Below are 20846 nucleotides of genomic sequence, written 5' to 3'. Positions count from 1 at the left end.
ACACAGTGATGTAGTGATTGGTGTCTGTGATGAAGAGGGATTGGAGTCTGTTGTACTGTTTTAGGAGAGGAGAGCTTGTCCTGCTATCCTTTTATTTTGGAAAAATATCCAGTTTAACAAATGGAGGCTTGTAGCATTGCTCTGTGACTACAATATCCCTCCCCAAATATCCCTCCCAAAACCTTACTAACATTATTTTTCTCTGTTCTTCTCTTTCCTCTCTCTCTCCCTCTCTGTTTGTAGATAGAGGAGTTGGAACAGAGGTACGGTGGCCACCTGGTGTCGCGGCGCGCTGCGTGTTGTATTCAGATGGCGTTCCGTCAGTACCAGCTCAGTAAGAACTTCCAGAAGATCCGTAACTCTCTGTCAGAGAGCAAGTTGCCACGCCGCATCTCCCTGCGCCGGCCCAACCCCAGCCGGGGCCAGAACCCCACCCAGCAACACAGCTTCCTGTTAGAGACCGGGAGACCCCCCCTGCGCCCTAAAACACCCCCACCACCCCCTTCACGCTCCACCTCCCTGCCCCCCTCTCCCGCCACGGGCCCCGGGCCCTCGCTCACACAGCTGGAGGACTGCTTCTCAGAGCAGGTGAGCTTTATATGTAGCACTTTAGCCTAGCGTAGTCTAGCATCAGTAAACAGTAAGCCTAGAGTAGCATCATAAAACTTACAGGTGTTCCAATGACTCTTATTATGATTCTTATTCCAGGTACGCTCACTGGCCCATTCGATAGACGAGGCCCTGCGTGGGTGGAGCCTGTCGGAGGGGGTTGAGGGGGGGACAGCGGGGCTGCTGATGGACCCCGGGGCGTTTCGGATGGCTGCACAGAGTGCCTGCATGCCTCGCAGTGCCAGCTCCCTGCTCATGGCCTTCAGAGACGTCACCGTTCACATCGACACCAACAACTACACCGTCTCCACGACTACCACCTCCACAACCACTGCTACCCACGGCAACACAGGGGCAGGAGCGGGAGGGAGCAGGCAAGTCTCAGTGGATGGGGGAGAGAGGGGAGGAGGGGTGAGGACTCAATCAACAACCTCCCAGCTAAGGGGTGAGGCGGAGTTTCCTGCCCCCCCTCCCAGTGAGTTGTTGGAGGGAGGAGGGTCGAGAAGGGGGTCAACTGTGACAGGGCAGGGGGGAGAGATGGGGAGGCAGAGTGGCTCAGAGAGACTCAGTTCCACCTCTACCTCAGCCCAGTCTAACCAGTATACCACTCAGTCATCCTATTCCCAGTACCCCCAGTACTCCACATACCCCAAGGCTCATCACCCCCAGTCCCAGCCAGGGTCCCAGTCAACCAGGGACCCCACCTCTGAGGCTCTCCAGGCCCTGGTCCTCTCTCTGCCTAGAGACCGCTGCCAGGACCCTACCTCCTGCCGATCCCCCACACTCTCCACTGATACGCATCGCAAACGACTCTATCGCATTGGACTCAACCTCTTCAACGTGTGAGTGCACACACACACACACACACACACACACACACACACACACACACATATGCATGCAAATACAAATACGCAAATACTTTATATACCTAATACCAGGGTTGTGCTCAATTACGAATTTTGGAATTGACTCCCATTCAACTCATGATTTGAAATTTTTATTGAATTGGCCACAACCCACAGGATGTAGAATTTGAATTTGAGTGACAGGAAGTAGAATTTAATTCAGTACAATTCAAAGAAATTCCTTTCAGTCATAGAACATGAGAGTTTCATTTAATCTGAAAGGTCAAACTTCCAGATACCAAAGAATATGTAATTCTCTGGAAACAATGTACTCTTGTTCATGTACTCTTTAACCTTAGTGCTTAGAATAGCCAATTATATTTCAACCAACCATTTCATTTGTTTGGCTTGTTTTTTTAAGGGTCAACTTGATGGTCAAACTAATGCATTTTGGGAAAAGTAGTATTTCCCCCATATTAAAACAAATGTAAGGGATTAATGAAATATGATAACCTATAATATTTGCATACAGGTTTCCCATGGGCACACAATGGTTGAATCAACGTTGTTTCCACGTCATTTAAATGAAATTACGTTGAACCAACGTGGAGTAGACGTTGAATTGATGTCTGTTCCCAGTGGGTTTGTTTTCCTTGATCATTCCTTTTAAGAGTTAGTCCTGAAAATCAATTGCTTCAACAATATTTTATATGCATGTATATAACGACATGTTTGGTGTTTTATGTACAAGATGCATATTTGTATAGACTATACCTAAAATAGAAGAGGCATTTGCATTGTATTTCATTTCACTGAATTCAATTCTATTTCCTTTAATTAAAATAAAAATTGCAATTCTGCATCCTGTTTACTACTTCAATTGAAATTCAATAATTGAATTGGAATTTATGAGGCATCCTCAATTCAATTCCCTGACACACGCAGGGTCGAATTGTCCTTTAGCTACTCACAGAATTATTCACAGAACAGGTATCTGGTCTAGAGAGGGGTAGAGGGAAAAGGGAGAGAGAGAGAGGTGTTCTCTATATATAGTGGTACATACTGTTGGCCTGCAGCCTGTAGTTAATGTAAATTAGCTAAAGTGCTTCACTGATAGAGTTGCCTGTTACTTTACGGTCCTATCCACATCCACCCACACACACATGCATATACCGATATTGTGCTGTCTATCTCTGCTGTAGGAACCCAGAGCGAGGCATCCACTTCCTGATCACCCGTGGTTTTGTCCCAGACACGCCCATGGGCGTGGCCCACTTCCTGCTACAGAGGAAGGGCCTGAGCCGACAGATGATTGGAGAGTTCCTGGGGAACAGTAAGCTACTCTTCAACAGAGATGTCCTAGAGTGAGTCCACACACAAAATATAGCACACACACATGCACAGACAACCACACATACACACTTGAATGCATGCATACGGCATATACAATATGTTTTACACATACAGTAGGGTCCGGAATGATTGGATCCCTTAATAAAGATGGGCATAAAAGACTGTACAAATACTTAGCTACTGTATATTGTATGCTGTGGTGGAAAAAGTACCCAATCGTCATACTTGAGTATAAGTAAAGATAAGTAAAGAAAATGAAAAAGTAAAAATTGAAAGTCACCCAGTAAAATTCTACTTGAATAAAAGTCTAAAAGTATTTGATTTTAAATATACCTAAGTATCAAAAGTAAAAGTATGAATCATTTAAAATTCCTTATATTAAGCAAACCAGACAGCGCCATTTTCTCGTTTTATTGATTTATTTATGGATAGCCAGGGGCACATTCCAACACTCAGACATAATTAACAAACAAAGCATGTGTGCTATGAGTCCGCCAGATCAGAGGCACAAAGGTTGACCAGGGAGGTTCTCTTGATAAGTGCGTGAATTTGACCATTTTCCTGTCCTGTTAAGCATTCAAAATGTAAAGAGTACTTTTGGGTGTCAGGGAAATGTCTGCAGTAAAAACTACATTATTTTCTTTTGGAATGTAGTGAAGTAAAAGTAAAAGTACTCAAAATTACAGATACCCCAAAAAACGACTTAACTTCAGTCGTGGCCAAAAGTTTTGAGAATGACACAAATATTAATTTTCACAAAGTCTGCTGCCTCAGTTTGTATGATGGCAATTTGCATATACTCCAGAATGTTATGAAGTGATCAGATGAAATGCAATTAATTGCAACGTTCCTCTTTGCCATGCAAATGAACTGAATCCCCAAAAGACATTTCCACTGCATTTCAGCCCTGCCACAAAAGGACCAGCTGACATCATGTCAGTGATTCTCTTGTTAACACAGGTGTGAGTGTTGACGAGGACAAGGCTGGAGATCACTCTGTCATGCTGATTGAGTTAGAATAACAGACTGGAAGCTTCAAAAGGAGGGTGGTGTTTGGAATCATTGTTTTTCCTCTGTCAATCATGGTTAACTGCAAGGAAACACGTGCCGTCATCATTGCTTTGCACAAAAAGGGCTTCACAGGCAAGGATATTGCTGCCAGTAAGATTGCACCTAAATCAAAAATGTATCGGATCATCAAGAACTTCAAGGAGAGCAGTTCAATTGTTGTGAAAAAGGCTTCAGGGCACCCAAGAAAGTCCAGCAAGCTCCAGGACCGTCTCCTTAAGTTGATTCAGCTGCGGGATCGGGGCACCACCAGTAGTGAACTTGCTAAGGAATGGCAGCAGGCAGGTGTGAGTTCATCTGCACGCAGTGAGGTGAAGACTTTTGAAGCATGGCCTGGTGTCAAGAAGGGCAGCAAAGAAGCCACTTCTCTCCAGGAAAAACATCAGGGACAGACTGATATTCTGCAAAAGGTACAGGGATTGGACTGCTGAGGACTGGGGTAAAGTCATTTTCTCTGATGAATCCCCTTTCCGATTGTTTGGGGCATTCGGAAAAAAGCTTGTCTGGAGAAGACAAGGTGAGCGCTACCATCAGTCCTGTGTCATGACAACAGTAAAGCATCCTGAGACCATTCATGTGTGGGGTTGCTTCTCAGCCAAGGGAGTGGGCTCACTCACAATTTTGCTTAAGAACACAGCCATGAATAAAGAATGGTACCAACACATCCTCCGAGAGCAACTTCTCCCAACCATCCAGGAACAGTTTGGTGACGAACAATGCCTTTTCCAGCATGATGGAGCACCTTGCCATAAGGCAAAAGTGATAACTAAGTGGCTCGGGGAACAAAACATTGATATTTTGGTTCCATGGCCAGGAAACTCCCCAGACCTTAATCCCATTGAGAACTTGTGGTCCATCCTCAAGAGGAGGGTGGACAACCAAAATCCCACAAATTCTGACAAACTCCAAGCATTGATTATGCAAGAATGGGCTGCCATCAGTCCAGAAGTTAATTGACAGCATGCCAGGGCGGATTGCAGGAGTCTGGAAAAAGAAAGGTCAACACTGCAAATATTGACTCTTTGCATCAACTTCATGTAATTGTCAATAAAATCATTTGACACTTATGAAATGCTTGTAATTATACTTCAGTATTCCATAGTAACATCTGACAAAAATATCTAAAGACACTGAAGCAGCAAACTTTGTGGAAATTAATATTTGTGTCATTCTCAAAACTTTTGGCCACGACTGTAGTACTTTGATGTAATTTTACTTAAGTATTTTACACCACTGATTGTATGCTCCAAAAATATTGTATGCTAAACTTAAAATCACCAGATTTTACAGTAGGGATGAGGTATTTTCTGCATATGCATTGTTCTTTCGAAGGCCAAACCCTCTGCTGCTGTGCACGGCCATTTTGATGTGTGCTTGGGGTTATTGCTTTAGTACAATATATGTAGTTTGAGCATACAATATAGCATAGCATAGTATTTGTATTATTTATTTTATAAAGTATTTTTGCTGATCTTTATCAAGGGATCCAATAATTCCAGACCCCACTGTAAATGCGCACACACACACACATGGATGCATGCTCTCATACTGCAGAGAGAGAGAGAGAGCCAGGAGAGAGTGTGTTTTGCTTTGAGAAAAAATAGGTCACAGCACTCAGCACAATGTTTTTCTCTACATCTCTCACCCTTCTCTCTCTTCTTTTCTCTCTACTCCCCCTCTATCTCTCTCTCTGTCTCACACAGCTTTCTTTGCCCTTATCCATTGGACGGAATATGTACTGTATATTTGCATTTGTCAAGTGTGTAAGCATATTTGTGCGTGTGTGTATATGTGTTCCAGGTCAGTGGCTCTGTAATGAAACTATGACTAAAAAAGGAAGAAAAAAAACACCAAGAGCAGTTGTACACTCACCCTCGTACACACACACCAATGACGTCAACAGTGACATGAGCGAGACATACGCAACTAACCTCTCCTCCCCCTCTGTCTCTCTAGCTGTGTGGTGGATGAGATGGACTTCTCTGGGATGGAGCTGGATGAGGCTCTGAGGAAGTTCCAGTCTCACATCAGAGTCCAGGGAGAGGCCCAGAAGGTGGAGAGACTCATTGAAGCTTTCAGGTCAGACCCATCAACCAATCACATCACACCCTTAAACTGATCAGTCAATCAGGGTTACTCCAGGGTTAGGCACTCTAGTTCTGGAGTGCCATGAACAGCAGGTTACAACGTAGCACCACATTTGACCTAACTACTAATAACCTCAGCAGCTGAGATAATCTATCAATATCAGAGATGAGCTCAATTCCACCTACCGAGGGTTCTCTCAGGTCTAAAACAAGAAGTGTCCTACATCCTGGATTAGGGTCTTTGGTATTTGGTATTGGTATTTTACTAGGATCCCCATTCAGCAGCTACTCTTCCTGGGGTCCACACAAAACATGAAACAGAATACAGAAGGACATAATACAGAACATCATTAGACAAGAACAGCTCAAGGATGACATAATACAGAACTGGGAGGGGGTAGTAGTGTAGACATGCTATTACAGGTCTGTTAGGTAACAGATGTTATGTCATCTGTCATAAGGGTGACATAAGAAGTAATTTTAACAGAGTTATTCCTTTACGGATAAACACATTAATTTCGCAAGTGATCATGTGAGCACGTGATCTTGTGAGATCTCATTTAATGTGAAGTTAATGTGACAACCATGTGAAACAATATGTGACAACATGTGAAGCAGTGGCACCCGTTATTTTGGCATTAATACATGTCACATATCAGTTTGCAAACAAGGTAAAAAAAAATGTATTTTATTTTTTATCATTGATTAATAAAGCCACATTTTGTAAGGCATCTCCAAATGCAGGTGTTTCAGCCTAGCTCAGTGCATTCTGTGGTTGTGGGGCAGCCAGCGGAAAATACGGAACGTAGGGGTTGGTAATGTTTTCTAGTTGCGCCATGATTGGTTCAATGTTCTTTCACTCGTGGGGAAACTACGCTTTGAAAAATCTAAGGGTAGAGCTCAAGAATTCGAATCCCTTAGGTGCTGCCAAAGAGTTACATTAGAAGTGCCCATCCAAGAAGGCTCAAGGTCATTAGCCACAGATAAAATTGAGTCAAATTACATATATACAGTAGCTTTGATGGCCAGCTAGCATTCATCAACATGAATGAAGTCGACAATCTACTGGCAAATCCTTTTCAATCCTTGTCATATGAAGATAAATAATGAAGAGAAATTATAGATGAAATGTATCGGTGCTCATCGGCCATTGGACATAAACATTACACAACAAGTTGGAAATCGCAAATTCAACAATGAGCTGTTTGGAAGGAATCAGTGTCTAACTGCAAGCAATCGCTAGCCTGCTATTCAGTGGAGTGGGTGTGTGGTCCCAAATCTGGGTTTAAGGGTGTCTTTTCCAAGCTTAAAAGGATTAACATACAACATTGACAATGCTGTCAATCCAGCATGACTTCTGCCGTGCTCAAAACAACTGGAAACTCGGAACTGGGAAATCTGACTTCAGTGCATTCAAGACATTTGGGAACTTGGAAAAAACGAGCTCCGACTGGGAAAATAAGTTTTGAATGGTCATCCAACTTGGAATTGCAAGTCACCTCTTTCTAGAACTCCAACCTGAAGATCACTGATGTCATCATGATGCAACCTTGTTTTTTTAAGTGTTCCCAGTTGTCTTGAAAGCACCATAAATCCTGAGAATGACAGACTTTAACGATAAAGTTTGATGACAAAATTTGCCCACGAAGGACCGCCATGCCACCTTCCTGTGGGCACAGCACTAAAAGGTGAGTCGAACAATGTCTTGTATGCTGCTGCATAAATGATGTAATATGCCAGGGATATATGTATACTGTAGCTAAGAAAGTAATACTAGCTGTATGTTGTGTAGTAAGCTGTTTAGCTGTTGGTGGTGCACATGTAGCCTATAGCCTGTTTTAGAGAAATGTCATCTTCAAATATTGTAAGAGCTTTCATTGTATGCTTATATGCCCCCTTTATTTATCCACGGTTCTGACTTGGGAGAATACTGTAAGACCGTCCCATGTTCTGTATTCTGTCACTGTACATTTCAAAAGTGCTAAACAAATAGTTATATTGACCACGTCCGTCCTAGTTCGCTCATTAAAGTCTCAATCGAAATAACAGATTGCCTCTTATCCGCTCGTCATCCCCTTATGACAGTTTGTACATCTCAATTGTCAGCAGAAACCACTTTTTTTTTTGCACACAATGTATATAGACTCCCCTTTTTTTCTACTGTGTTATTGACTTGTTAATTGTTTACTCCATGTGTAACTCTGTGTTGTCTGTTCACACTGCTATGCTTTATCTTGGCCAGGTCACAGTTGCAAATGAGAACTTGTTCTCAACTAGCCTTCCTGGTTAAATAAAGGTGAAATAAAAAATAAAAAATAAATAAAAGCAAGTAAGCCATATTAGCTCAGTTTTTTTATGCACACTTAGAATCTAGCCCTATCAGATCTGCACTAACAAACACCTGCATAGCGGTTGTTTTGGTGGTGGATGTCACGTTGGCATGAAGGATCAGGAGACAGACGCAAGAATGCGTAATATTTTTTTTATTAAGCCCAAATTACGGCGTGCCGTGTAAAGGCACGGGGATGAAGACCAAACAAACAAGTAACAAAACACAGGGTAGAAACCCAAAACAAAAGAGCGAGGAGTACCTTGAATAAATAATACACGCGCACAATGATTAACCCACAGGACGAGACCCATAATCATCTGCGCAATCCACAATGGCACGAAAGCCATTGTAACAATAAACGACAGCCCAATGGAAACCAAAGGGCACACTTATACAAGTACTAATAATTGGGAACAGGGTACAGGTGTGCGTAATAAATGTTCTGGAGGGATCCGTGACAGTGGAACTGCATTAGAGCTGTCAAATCCACAAGTGGCTCCTGGAATTATACTAGGACTTGCATGTTTACTAGTTGGAACACCGGGATATGATATGTAATCTACACCTCAATTAGACTGATAGAAATCCTCACTATTTTGATTTTAAATTTGAGTGTCATTATTTCTATATAGAGTAGCCTACACTTTCTCGTTCTGAAATACGAACGTGAGTAGGACTGGTGTGGACAATGATTACACAGGCAGCTGCTCACCGATTTGACAGGTCTAATGCAGTTACAACTCCAATACCGCCAAAAAAGGTGTCGGCAGTCACGTGTTTATGCTTGATCTGATTGAATCTAGGTCTTAATGTCAAGTGTCCCAGAGAGTGCAAATTATTGGTGGTAAAATTATACACTGCTCAAAAAAATAAAGGGAACACTAAAATAACACATCCTAGATCTGAATGAATGAAATATTCTTATTAAATACTTTTTTCTTTACATAGTTGAATGTGCTGACAACAAAATCACACAAAAATGATCAATGGAAATCCAATTTATCAACCCATGGAGGTCTGGATTTGGAGTCACACTCAAAATTAAAGTGGAAAACCACACTACAGGCTGATCCAACTTTGATGTAATGTCCTTAAAACAAGTCAAAATGAGGCTCAGTAGTGTGTGTGGCCTCCACGTGCCTGTATGACCTCCCTACAACGCCTGGGCATGCTCCTGATGAGGTGGCGGATGGTCTCCCGAGGGATCTCCTCCCAGACCTGGACTAAAGCATCCACCAACTCCTGGACAGTCTGTGGTGCAATGTGGCGTTGGTGGATGGAGCAAGACATGATGTCCCAGATGTGCTTAATTGGATTCATGTCTGGGGAACGGGCGGGCCAGTCCATAGCATCAATGCCTTCCTCTTGAAGGAACTGCTGACACACTCCAGCCACATGAGGACTAGCATTGTCTTGCATTAGGAGGAACCCAGGGCCAACCGCACCAGCATATGGTCTCACAAGGGGTCTGAGGATCTCATCTCGGTACCTAATGGCAGTCAGGCTACCTCTGGCGAGCACATGGAGGGCTGTGCGGCCCCCCAAAGAAATGCCACCCCACACCATGACTGGAGGATGTTGCAGGCAGCAGAACGTTCCCCACGGCGTCTCCAGACTCTGTCACGTCTGTCACATGTGCTCAGTGTGAACCTGCTTTCATCTGTGAAGAGCACAGGGCGCCAGTGGCGAATTTGCCAATCTTGGTGTTCTCTGGCAAATGCCAAACGTCGGGGCCTCATACCACCCTCATGGAGTCTGTTTCTGACCATTTGAGCAGACACATGCACATTTGTGGCCTGTTGGAGGTCATTTTGCAGGGCTCTGGCAGTGCTCCTCCTGCTCCTCCTTGCACAAAGGCGGCGGTAGCGGTCCTGCTGCTGGGTTGTTGCCCTCCTCCACGGCTCCTGATGTACTGGCCTGTCTCCTGGTAGCGCCTCCATGCTCTGGACACTACGCTGACAGACACAGCAAACCTTCTTGCCACAGCTCACATTGATGTGCCATCCTGGATGAGCTGCACTACCTGAGCCACTTGTGTGGGTTGTAGACTCCGTCTCATGCTACCACTAGAGTGAAAGCACCGCCAGCATTCAAAAGTGACCAAAACATCAGCCAGGAAGCATAGGAACTGAGAAGTGGTCTGTGGTCACCACCTGCAGAACCACTCCTTTATTGGGGGTGTCTTGCTAATTGCCTATAATTTCCACCTGTTGTCTATTCCATTTGCACAACAACATGTGAAATTTATTGTCAATCAGTGTTGCTTCCTAGGTGGACAGTTTGATTTCACAGAAGTGTGATTGACTTGGAGTTACATTGTGTTGTTTAAGTGTTCCCTTTATTTTTTTGAGCAGTGTATATATAACATATATAATAATATATAATAAATGTATATAATTAACACTGAAAATATTTGAATAAGTATTTACACTAAGCAGTGTGTAAATTGAACACTTTTCCAGTGTCTATATGGGTCCACAGACTCCACACTTTCAGTGACAGATTTACCACTCTCAGTGTTAATTATTATTATGAATTATATATTTTTGTACATAAAAATGTGTCTATCATATGTCCATGTCCTAGGCCATTTGTGTCGAACCAAAAACACTGAGTTTACCAAACATTAGGAACACCTTCCTAATATTGAGTTGAACCCGCCCCCCTTTTGCCCACAGAGCGGCTTAAGTTTGAGACCTTGATGTTCATCAAATGCAATTTCCATCTTAAATGATTAACCAAGATCTAAAATTACCGTTAAAGAATCATAGGCTATGACAATGATGTAAAGAGTAATGAAATGCAGGATGTAAAGCAATTCTGAAAAATGTCTGTTAAACACTTCTTTGGCAGTCAAATAACTTGCATATATTCAAATACCTTCAAATATGATTTGTTTTTCTGAGACCTGTATTTGAATATCAGAGGAAATAGATGCCAATAAGATGCCTTTAGTTGAATCTCTATATTCGACTACCTCGAGTATTGAAAAGTTGGTATTTTCAAATAAATGACAAAATACAAGTATTTTCTCTAGCTGTGAGTAGAAGATCTGTCTTTGAGTCGCTCATCCTCATGAGGTGACCTGCCCATCGGAGTTGGTCTCATTACGATGGCTTCTATATTGGAGGAGTTGGTTCACCCCAGGTGACTGATGTTGGTTTGTTTGTCTTCCCAGCTGATGTTAAGTATTTTCCTGAGGCAGCATGGTGGAATCTTTCAAGGGGTTTGATGTGTTTTCAAAATGCGGTCCAGGTTTCCGCACCGTATAGCAGGGTCGGGGTGATCACAGCTTGTACACGTCCACTTTGTTCCTGGTGGTAGTGTTGCAATCCTTGAAGACCCTGTTTTTGAGTTTGCCAAAGGCAGAACTTGTTCGAGCAATCCGATGTTGGATTTCATCATCAAATAAAATGTTATTTGTCACATGTGCCGAATACAACAGGTGTAGACCTAACAGTGAAATGCTTACATACAAGCCCTTAACCAACAATGCAGTTTTAAGAAAAATGAGTGTTGGGCCTCCCGTGTGGCGCAGTAGTTAAGGGCGCTGTACTGTAGCGCCAGCTGTGCCACCAGAGACTCTGGTTTCGCGCCCAGGCTCTCTCGTACCCGGCCGCGACCGCGAGGTCTGTGGGGCGACGTACAATTGGCCTAGCGTCAGCCGGGTTATGGAGGATTTGGCTGGTAGGGATATCCTTGTCTCACCGTGCACCAGCGACTCCTGTGGTGGGCGCACATTGGTGCGGCTGGCTTCCGGGTTGGATGCGCGCTGTGTTAAGAAGCAGTGCGGCTTGGTTGGGTTGTGTATCGGAGGATGCATGACTTTCAACGTTCGTCTCTCCCGGGCCCGTACGGGACTTGTAGCGATGAGACAAGATAGTAGCTACTAACAATTGGATACCACAAAATTGGGGAGAAAAAGGGGTAAAATTCATGCAAATAGTCTGGGTAGCCATTAGATTAGCTGTTCAGGAGTCTTATGGCTTGGGGTTAGAAGCTGTTAAGAAGCCTTTTGGACCTAGACTTGGCGTTCCAGTATCGCTTGCCATGCGGTAGCAGAGACAACAGTCTATGACTAGGGTGGATGGAATCTTTGACAATTTTTAGGGGCTTCCTCTGACACTGCCTGGTATAGAGGTCCTGGATGGCAGGAAGCTTGGCCTCAGTGATATACTGGGTCGTACGCACTACCCTCTGTAGTGCCTTGTGTTCAGAGGCCGAGCAGTTGCCATACCAGGCAGTGATGCAACCAGTCAGGATGCTCTCGATGGTGCATCTGTAGAACCTTTTGAGGATCTGAGGACCCATGCCAAATATTTTCAGTTCCCTGAGGGAGAATAGGTTTTGTCATACCCTCTTCACGACTGTCTTGGTGTGTTTGGATAGTATGTTGGTGATGTGGACACCAAGGAACTTGAAGCTCTCAACCTGCTTCTCTACAGCCCCGTCAATGAGAATGGGGGTTTGCTTGGTCTTCCTTTTCCTGTAGTCCACAATAATCTCCTTTGTCTTCATCATGTTAAGGGAGAGGTTCTTATCCTGGCCCCACACGGCCAGGTCTCCGACCTCCCTATAAGCTGTCTCATTGTTATTGGTGATCAGGCCAACACTGTTGTGTCGTCTGCAAACTTAATGATGGTGTTGAAGTCGTGCTTGGCCATGCAGTCATGGGTGAACAGGGAGTGCAGCAGGGGACTGAGCACGCACCCCCTAATGGCCCCCGTGTTGAGGATCAGCGTGGCAGATGTGTTGTTACCTACCCTTCCCACCTGGGGGTGGCCCGTCAGGAAGTCCAAGATCCAGTTGCATTGGGAGCTGCTTAGTCCCAGCGTCCTTAGCTGAGTGATGAGCTTTGAGGGCTCTATGGTGCTGAGCTGTAGTCAATAAATAGCATTCTCACGTATGTGTTCCTTTTGTCCAGGTGGGAAAGGGCAGTGTGGACTGCAATAGAGATTGCATCATCTGTGGATCTTTTTGGGCAGTATGCAAATTGGAGTGGGTCTAGGGTTTCTGGGATAATGGTGTTGTTGTGAGCCATGACCAGCCTTTCAAAGCACTTCATGGCTACGGACATGAATGCTACGGGTCGGTAGTCATTTAGGCAGGTTAACTTAGTGTTCTTGGGCACAGGAACTATGGTGGTCTGCTTGAAACATGTTGGTATTACAGACTCGGTCAGGAACAGGTTGAAAATGTCAGTGAAGACACTTGCCAGTTGGCCAGCATGCTTCCGTGTTGCTAGCCTCGAAGCGAGCATAGAAGTAATTTAGCTCGTCTGGTAGGCTCTTGTCACTGGGCAGCTCACGGCAGTGCTTCCCTTTGTAGTCTGTAATAGTTTGCAAGCCCTGCCACATAAGACGAGCGTTGGAGCTGGTGTAGTACAATTCAATCTTAAGTCTTGTATTGATGCTTTGCCCGTTTGATGGTTCATTGGAGGGCATAGCGCAATTTCTTATAAGCTTCCAGGTTAGAGTCCCGCTCCTTGAAAGTGGCAGCTCTACCCTTTAGCTCAGTGCGGATGTTGCCTGTAAACCATGGCTTCTGGTTGGGGTATGTACATACGGTCACTGTGGGGACAACGTCGTCGATGCACTTATTGATGAAGCCAGTGACTGATGTGGTGTACTCCTCAATGCCATCGGAAGAATCCAGGAACATATTCTAGTCAGTGCTAGCAAAACAGTCCTGCAGCTTAGCATCTGCGTCATCTGACCACTTCTTTATTGAGTGAGTCACTGGTGCTTCCTGCTTTAGTTTTTGCTTGTAAGCAGGAATCAGGAGGATAGAAGTATGGTCAGATTTGCCAAATGGAGTGCGAGGGAGAGCTTTGTACAAGTCTCTGTGTGTAAAGTTGCTCTAGAGTTTTTTTCCCTCTGGTTGCACATTTAACATGCTGGTAGAAATGAGGTAAAACAGATGTAAGTTTCCTGCATTAAAGCCCCCGGCCACTAGGAGCGCCGCCGCTAGATGAGTGTTTTCCTGTTTGCTTATGGCCTCATACAGCTCATTGAGTGCGGTCTTAGGATATTATCCATTAGGATATTGGTGGAGAGGTGGCTACCTAGGTATGTGGAACTGGGAATGTTTTCAAGTATTGTATTGTTGGCAGTGACCTTGGGGGATGGCAGGTTGCTTCCCATGGTTGCTGGAAGTAGTTCTTTGTTTTTCTGGGGTTGAGTGCTGTATGCTTTTGTGAATACGTTAGCAGTGACCTGGAGATCAGCTTCTGAACTCACACAAACACTGCTCCTTCCCAGTGTCAAGAGTATTTGATGTGTAGCAGGACTCTCAAGAAACTGAAAACTCAGGAAGCTTGTATGTGTGTATCTCTTCTCAGGATGTAAGAACCCACAAATAAACAGTATTAGATCATGTCTGAAGTTAAGAAAGAAAAATGTAATAGTTACTAACTAATGACACGAATGGACAAGCAGTTTGTCTCTGAGGCCATTACAACAGAATGGCTTTCTGTCTTGGCATATAGCCTAGTATTTAGTATTGGGCCAGAGACAAAGTGGAAAATCTGTTGATGTGCCTTTGAACAAGGCACTTAACCCTAATTAAGTCAGGGTTGCTGTTAAGAACTCTCACTCTCAGGGGGAGTTGGTATATGCAAAAAACACATCCAATTCATGTCCAGTGCACAGAAATAGGACACAGTTATGCATCCACCAAATTATTATTATTGTTTCACTTTGTCTTTCTGTCCCTTTCACTGTCTCTCTCTTTGACTATCTCCTTCTCTGTCTCTTTTTCAATATCTCCCTCTACCCCCCTGTTAGAGGTACTGTATTTGTAACAACAACTCTCTTTACATCTCTCTCTCTCCATCTCTCCAGTCAGAGGTATTGTATGTGTAATCCCGAGGTGGTGCAGCAGTTCCATAACCCAGACACCATTTTCATCCTGGCCTTTGCTGTGGTCCTCCTCAACACTGATATGTATTCCCCTAACATCAAACCTCAACGCAAGATGGGCCTTGACGACTTCATACGTAACCTACGAGGTGACTGGCTGTCTTTGTATATGTGTGTCTGTGTTTGTCTGTCTGTGTGTTGTTTGTGTGTGAAACACAAATCTATAAACGGTACCTAGCTTGTTACACGGTACCTATCTTATTAAACGGTACCTAGCTTATTAAACGGTACCTATCTTATTAAACGGTACCTAGCTTATTAAACGGCACCTATCTTATTAAACGGTACCTAGCTTATTAAACGGTACCTATCTTATTAAACGGTACCTATCTTGTTAAACGGTACCTAGTTTATTAAACGGTACCTATCTTATTAAACGGTACCTAGTTTATTAAACGGTACCTATCTTATTAAACGGTACCTATCTTATTAAACGGTACCTAGCTTGTTAAACGGTACCTAGCTTATTAAACGGTACCTATCTTATTAAACGGTACCTAGCTTGTTAAACGGTACCTATCTTATTAAACGGTACCTATCTTATTAAACGGTACCTATCTTATTAAACGGTACCTATCGTGTTAAACGGTACCTATCGTGTTAAACGGTACCTATCTTGTTAAACGGTACCTATCTTATTAAACGGTACCTATCTTGTTAAACGGTACCTATCTTGTTAAACGGTACCTATCTTGTTAAACGGTACCTATCTTGTTAAACGGTACCTAGCTTGTTAAACGGTACCTATCTTATTAAACGGTACCTATCTTATTAAACACGGTACCTATCTTGTTAAACGGTACCTATCTTGTTAAACGGTACCTAGCTTGTTAAACGGTACCTATCTTGTTAAACGGTACCTATCTTATTAAACGGTACCTATCTTATTAAACGGTACCTAGCTTATTAAACGATACCTATCTTATTAAACGGTACCTATCTTGTTAAACGGTACCTATCTTATTAAACACGGTACCTATCTTATTAAACGGTACCTATCTTATTAAACACGGTACCTATCTTATTAAACGGTACCTATCTTGTTAAACGATACCTATCTTATTAAACACGGTACCTATCTTATTAAACGGTACCTAGCTTATTAAACGGTACCTATCTTATTAAACGGTACCTATCTTGTTAAACGGTACCTAGCTTGTTAAACGGTACCTATCTTATTAAACGGTACCTAGCTTTTAAACGGTTCCTAGCTTGTTAGTGGGGTTACGTCTTTGTTTTTGCCTTTTTTGCTTTTCTTTTGAGCCTACTGATAGAAGAAAAAAAAATAATCTGAAGTCCACGGTGGTAATTTATGGACAGTGTGTGCCTGTGTGTGTTTGACTCAGTATAATAAGCTGCAGAAGTCTTGCAACATTTATGACAGTGTTTCTGAGCCTGGTGTTAGAGACTAGAGACACTGGAGCGGTTATTTATAGAACAGGTGCACAGACAATGCTTTGTACACTTAGTATACTAAACATTAGGAACACCTTCCTAATATTGAGTTGCACCCCCTTTCGCCCTCAGGACAGCCTCTATTTGTCGGGGCATGGACTCTACAAGGTGTCAAAAGCATTCCACAGGGATGCTGGCCCATGTTGACTCCCACAGTTGTGTCAAGTTACACACAGGAAACACACGGGAAACTGGAGCGTGAAAAAAACAGCAGTGTTGCAGTTCTTGACACAAACCGGTGGGCCGGGCACATACCACCATGCCCTTAAATATTTTGTCTTGCCCCTTTACACTCTGAATGGCACACATACACAATCCATGTCTCAATTGTCTCAAGGTTCAAAAATCCTAATCTAACCTGTCTCCTCCCTTTAATCTACACTGATTGAAGTGGATTTAACAAGTGACATCAATAAGGGATCATAGCTCTCACTTGGATTCACCTGGTCAGTCTATGTCATGTTTTGTATACTCAGCGTATATTTTAATACAACACAGGACCAATTTCATATGGAATGATTGACAGCTGGTTGAAGGAGACAGATTGAATTGTGGGGGATCAGGGATGGTGAATCTAGAGAACACACCAAATCGGGGGGTGAGAGAGGATGGACTGGGAGCTGAATATCATTAACTCCTGTCCGCTCCCGAGTGGCGCAGCAGTCTAAGGCACTGCATCTCAGTGCTAGAGGCATCACTACAGACCCTGGTTTGATTCCAGGCTGTATCACAACTGGCTGTGACTGGGAGTCCCATAGGGCGGTGGACAATTGGCCCAGCGCTGTCCGGGTTTGGCCGGTGTAGGCTGTCATTGTAAATAAGAATTTGTTCTTAACTTGCCTAGTTAAATAAAATAAATAACTCAGTAAAATGTTCTACTGGGGATGAGGCTTCTGTTGAGTCTCTCTTGACTGAAACACAGCACAAGATCTCCCTCTAGTGGTGAGATACAGCCACAGCAGGGTGATAGATTTCATTTTTATTTTGTCACATGCACAGGGTCGCAGATGAAGTTGCAGTGTACAGTGAAATACTTAAGCTCAGTGCAGGTGTGAATGAAACAATAATATTAATAATAATGATATGGTAGGAATAGTGGTGGTTATTCAGTATGATAAATGTCCATCGGGCTGGGGGCAGGGTAGATGTCCAGTGGGGAAGCAGAAAAGGGTGGGTGGGGGGCTGACTAGTGGTGGTTATTCAGTATGATAAATGTCCATCGGGCTGGGGGCAGGGTAGATGTCCAGTGGGGAAGCAGAAAAGGGTGGGTGGGGGGGGGCTGACTAGTGGTGGCTATTCAGTAGCCCGATGGTCTGGGGGTAGAAGCTATTGGCCAGTCTGTTCGTTTTAGCCATGATGCTCCTGTACTGCCCGCATCTGAGTGATGGAAGTGGGGAGAACAGGCCGTGGCTCGAATGGTCCCTGATGAACATCAGCCACTCCTGCCCTGTCCTGCAACGAGCCTGAACCAGGGGTGGAGTCAATTCAGTTTGCAATTCATTTTTGGAATTCCCTCTCTAGTTCCTTGTGTGTCCCTGTTCCCTCAGGAGTGGACGACGGGGCAGACATCCCCAGGGAGATGGTGACAGGGATCTATGAGAGGACCCAGCAGAGAGAGCTACGCTCCAACGAAGACCACGTCACCTACGTCAGCCGTGTGGAACAGTCCATACTGGGCATGAAGACTGTGAGTGTGTTGTGTGACTGAGCGAGAGCCAGAAAGAGAGATTGGTGTATGTGTGTGTGTGAGAGACAGAGTGGAGTCTGTGTGTGTGTTTACCCCATGGTTTACAGTTGAAGTCGGAAATGTACATACACCTTAACCAAATACATTTAAACTCAGTTTTTCACAATTCCTAACATTTAATCCTAGTAAAGAATCCCTGTCTTAGGTCAGTTAGGATCACCACTTTATTTTAAGAATGTGAAATGTCAGGATAATAGTAGAGAGAATGGTTTATTTAAACTTTTATTTCTTCCATCACATTCCCAGTGGGTCAGAAGTTTACATCCATTAAATTAGTATTGGGTAGCATTGCCTTCAAATTGTTTAACTTGGGTGAAACGTTTCAGGTAGCCTTCCACAAGCTTCCCACAATAATTTGTGTGAATTTTGGCCCATTCCTCCTGACAGAGCTGGTGTAACTGAGTCAGGTGTGTAGGCCTCCTTGCTCGCATGCGCTTTTTTAGTTCTGCCCACAAATGTTCTATAGGATTGAGGTCAGGGCTTTGTGATGACCACTCCAATACCTTGACTTTGTTGACCTTAAGCCATTTTGCCACAACTTTGGAAGTATACTTGGGATCATTGTCCATTTGGAAGACTCGTTTGCGACCAAGCTTTAACTTCCTGACTGATGTCTTGAGATGTTGCTTCAATATATCCACATCATTTTCCCGCCTCATGATGCCATCTATTTTGTGAAGTGCACCAGTCCCTCCTTCAGCAAAGCACCCCCACAACATGATGCTGCCACCCCCGTTCTTTACGGTTGGGATTGTGTTCTTTGGCTTGCAAGCCTCCCCCTTTTTCCTCCAAACATAACAATGGTCATTATGGCCAAACATTTTCTATCTGTTTCATCAGACCAGAGGACATTTCTTAAAAAAGTACGATATTTGTCCCCATGTGCAGTTGCAAACCGTAGTCTGTATTTTTTTTGGCGGTTTTGGAGCACTTGCTTCTTCCTTGCCATGATGATATAGGACTCGTTTTACTGTGGATATAGATACTTTTGTACCTGTTTCCTCCAGCATCTTCACAAGTTTCTTTGCTGTTGTTCTGGGATTGATTTGCACGTTTTGCACCAAAGTACGGTCATCTCTAGGAGACTGAACGCGTCTCCTTCCTGAGTGGTATGACGGCTGCATGGTCCCATGGTGTTTATACTTGCGTACTATTGTTTGTACAGGTGAACGTGGTACCTTCAGGTGTTTGGAAATTGCTCCCAAGGAAGAACCAGACTTGTGGAGGTCTAAAAATGTTTCTCTGAGGTCTTGGTTGATTTCTTTTGATTTCCCCATGATGTCAAGCAATGAGTTTGAAGGTAGGCCTTGAAATACATCCACAGGTACACCTCCAATTGACTCAAATGATGTCAATTAGCCTATCAGAAGCTTCTAAAGCCATGACATTATTTCCTGGAATTTTCCAAGCTGATTAAAGGCACAGTCAACTTAGTGTATGTAAACTTCTGACCATTGGAATTGTGATACAGTGAAATAATCCATCTGTAAACAATTGTTGGAAAAAATACTTGTGTCATGCACAAAGTAGGTGTCCTAACCGACTTGACAAAACTAGTTTGTTAACAAGACATTTGTGGAGTGGTTGAAAAATGAGTTTTAATGACTCCAACCTAAGTGTATGTAAACTTCCAACTTCAACTGTATGTGTGTGTGTGTGTGTTTTTTTCTGTAGATCCTGTCTGTGCCCCACCGTAGGCTGGTCTGCTGCTGTCGTTTGTTCGAGGTGGCAGACTTCAACAAACCTCTGAAACAGAAACTGGCGAACACCCAAAGAGAGGTGTTCCTTTTCAACGACCTCATACTGGTGAGAACACACACAAGCACACACACGCACGCATGGACACATGCACACACACACCCACACGTTAAAGCACGACTAGTGTTTATTTAAGTGATAATGCCCAAGAAGCTGGTGTTTGGAGGATATATTGGCAATGGTGTTGTTAGGCCTGGAAAACCGTGCCAATATATCCTCCAAACACCGGCTTCAAGGGCATTATCACTTTTATGCAATGGTACCAACATAATCAAATAATGATTTTCATTAAAAACATTATTCTGATGAATTTATTCATACTTTTCTTCCTTTCACAAGATATAGTCCCAAAACAAATCTAGGGTTGCCACCCAAGCCGGCTGGTCGTTCGTTCTATTGGTTCGGTTGCCAGAGATGCGACCCAGTTGTTCAGTCTTTTTGTTCTGTTTCTATGGACGCGACCCAGTCGTTCAGTCTTTTTGTTCTGTATCTATGGACACGACCCAGTCTTTCATTCTAAAGCAGTGGTCATCAACCGTTTCTGAGTCAAGTTCACTTTCTGAGTCAAAATGCATGCTGAGATCTACCACTCTGATTTTTTTATTAACATAAGCCTATGCAACATTAACCAATTAAAAACAGTACTGTAGCAATGAGGTTGGTGCAGTA

General features: G+C 43.6%; 1 protein-coding gene across 2 annotated transcripts in view; it reads left to right on the top strand.

Moving 5' to 3' along the window:
- LOC115109471 (IQ motif and SEC7 domain-containing protein 3-like) overlaps positions 1 to 20846 on the top strand; it is a 50136-nt gene that overhangs the window by 17340 nt on the left and 11950 nt on the right. For both annotated transcript variants that reach the window (XM_029634393.2, XM_029634394.2), the window contains exons 4-10: positions 244 to 588; positions 709 to 1451; positions 2660 to 2821; positions 5835 to 5957; positions 15140 to 15306; positions 18220 to 18359; positions 20094 to 20225. In XM_029634393.2, coding sequence (XP_029490253.1) covers positions 244 to 588; positions 709 to 1451; positions 2660 to 2821; positions 5835 to 5957; positions 15140 to 15306; positions 18220 to 18359; positions 20094 to 20225 — 1812 coding nt within the window. The remainder of the gene's footprint in view (positions 1 to 243; positions 589 to 708; positions 1452 to 2659; positions 2822 to 5834; positions 5958 to 15139; positions 15307 to 18219; positions 18360 to 20093; positions 20226 to 20846) is intronic.

Source organism: Oncorhynchus nerka, linkage group LG25 (genome assembly GCF_034236695.1).
Source record: "Oncorhynchus nerka isolate Pitt River linkage group LG25, Oner_Uvic_2.0, whole genome shotgun sequence".
NCBI classification, from domain to species: domain Eukaryota; kingdom Metazoa; phylum Chordata; class Actinopteri; order Salmoniformes; family Salmonidae; genus Oncorhynchus; species Oncorhynchus nerka.
Note: the sequence above shows the minus strand (reverse complement) of the source record. Positions and strands in the feature narration are given on the sequence as shown.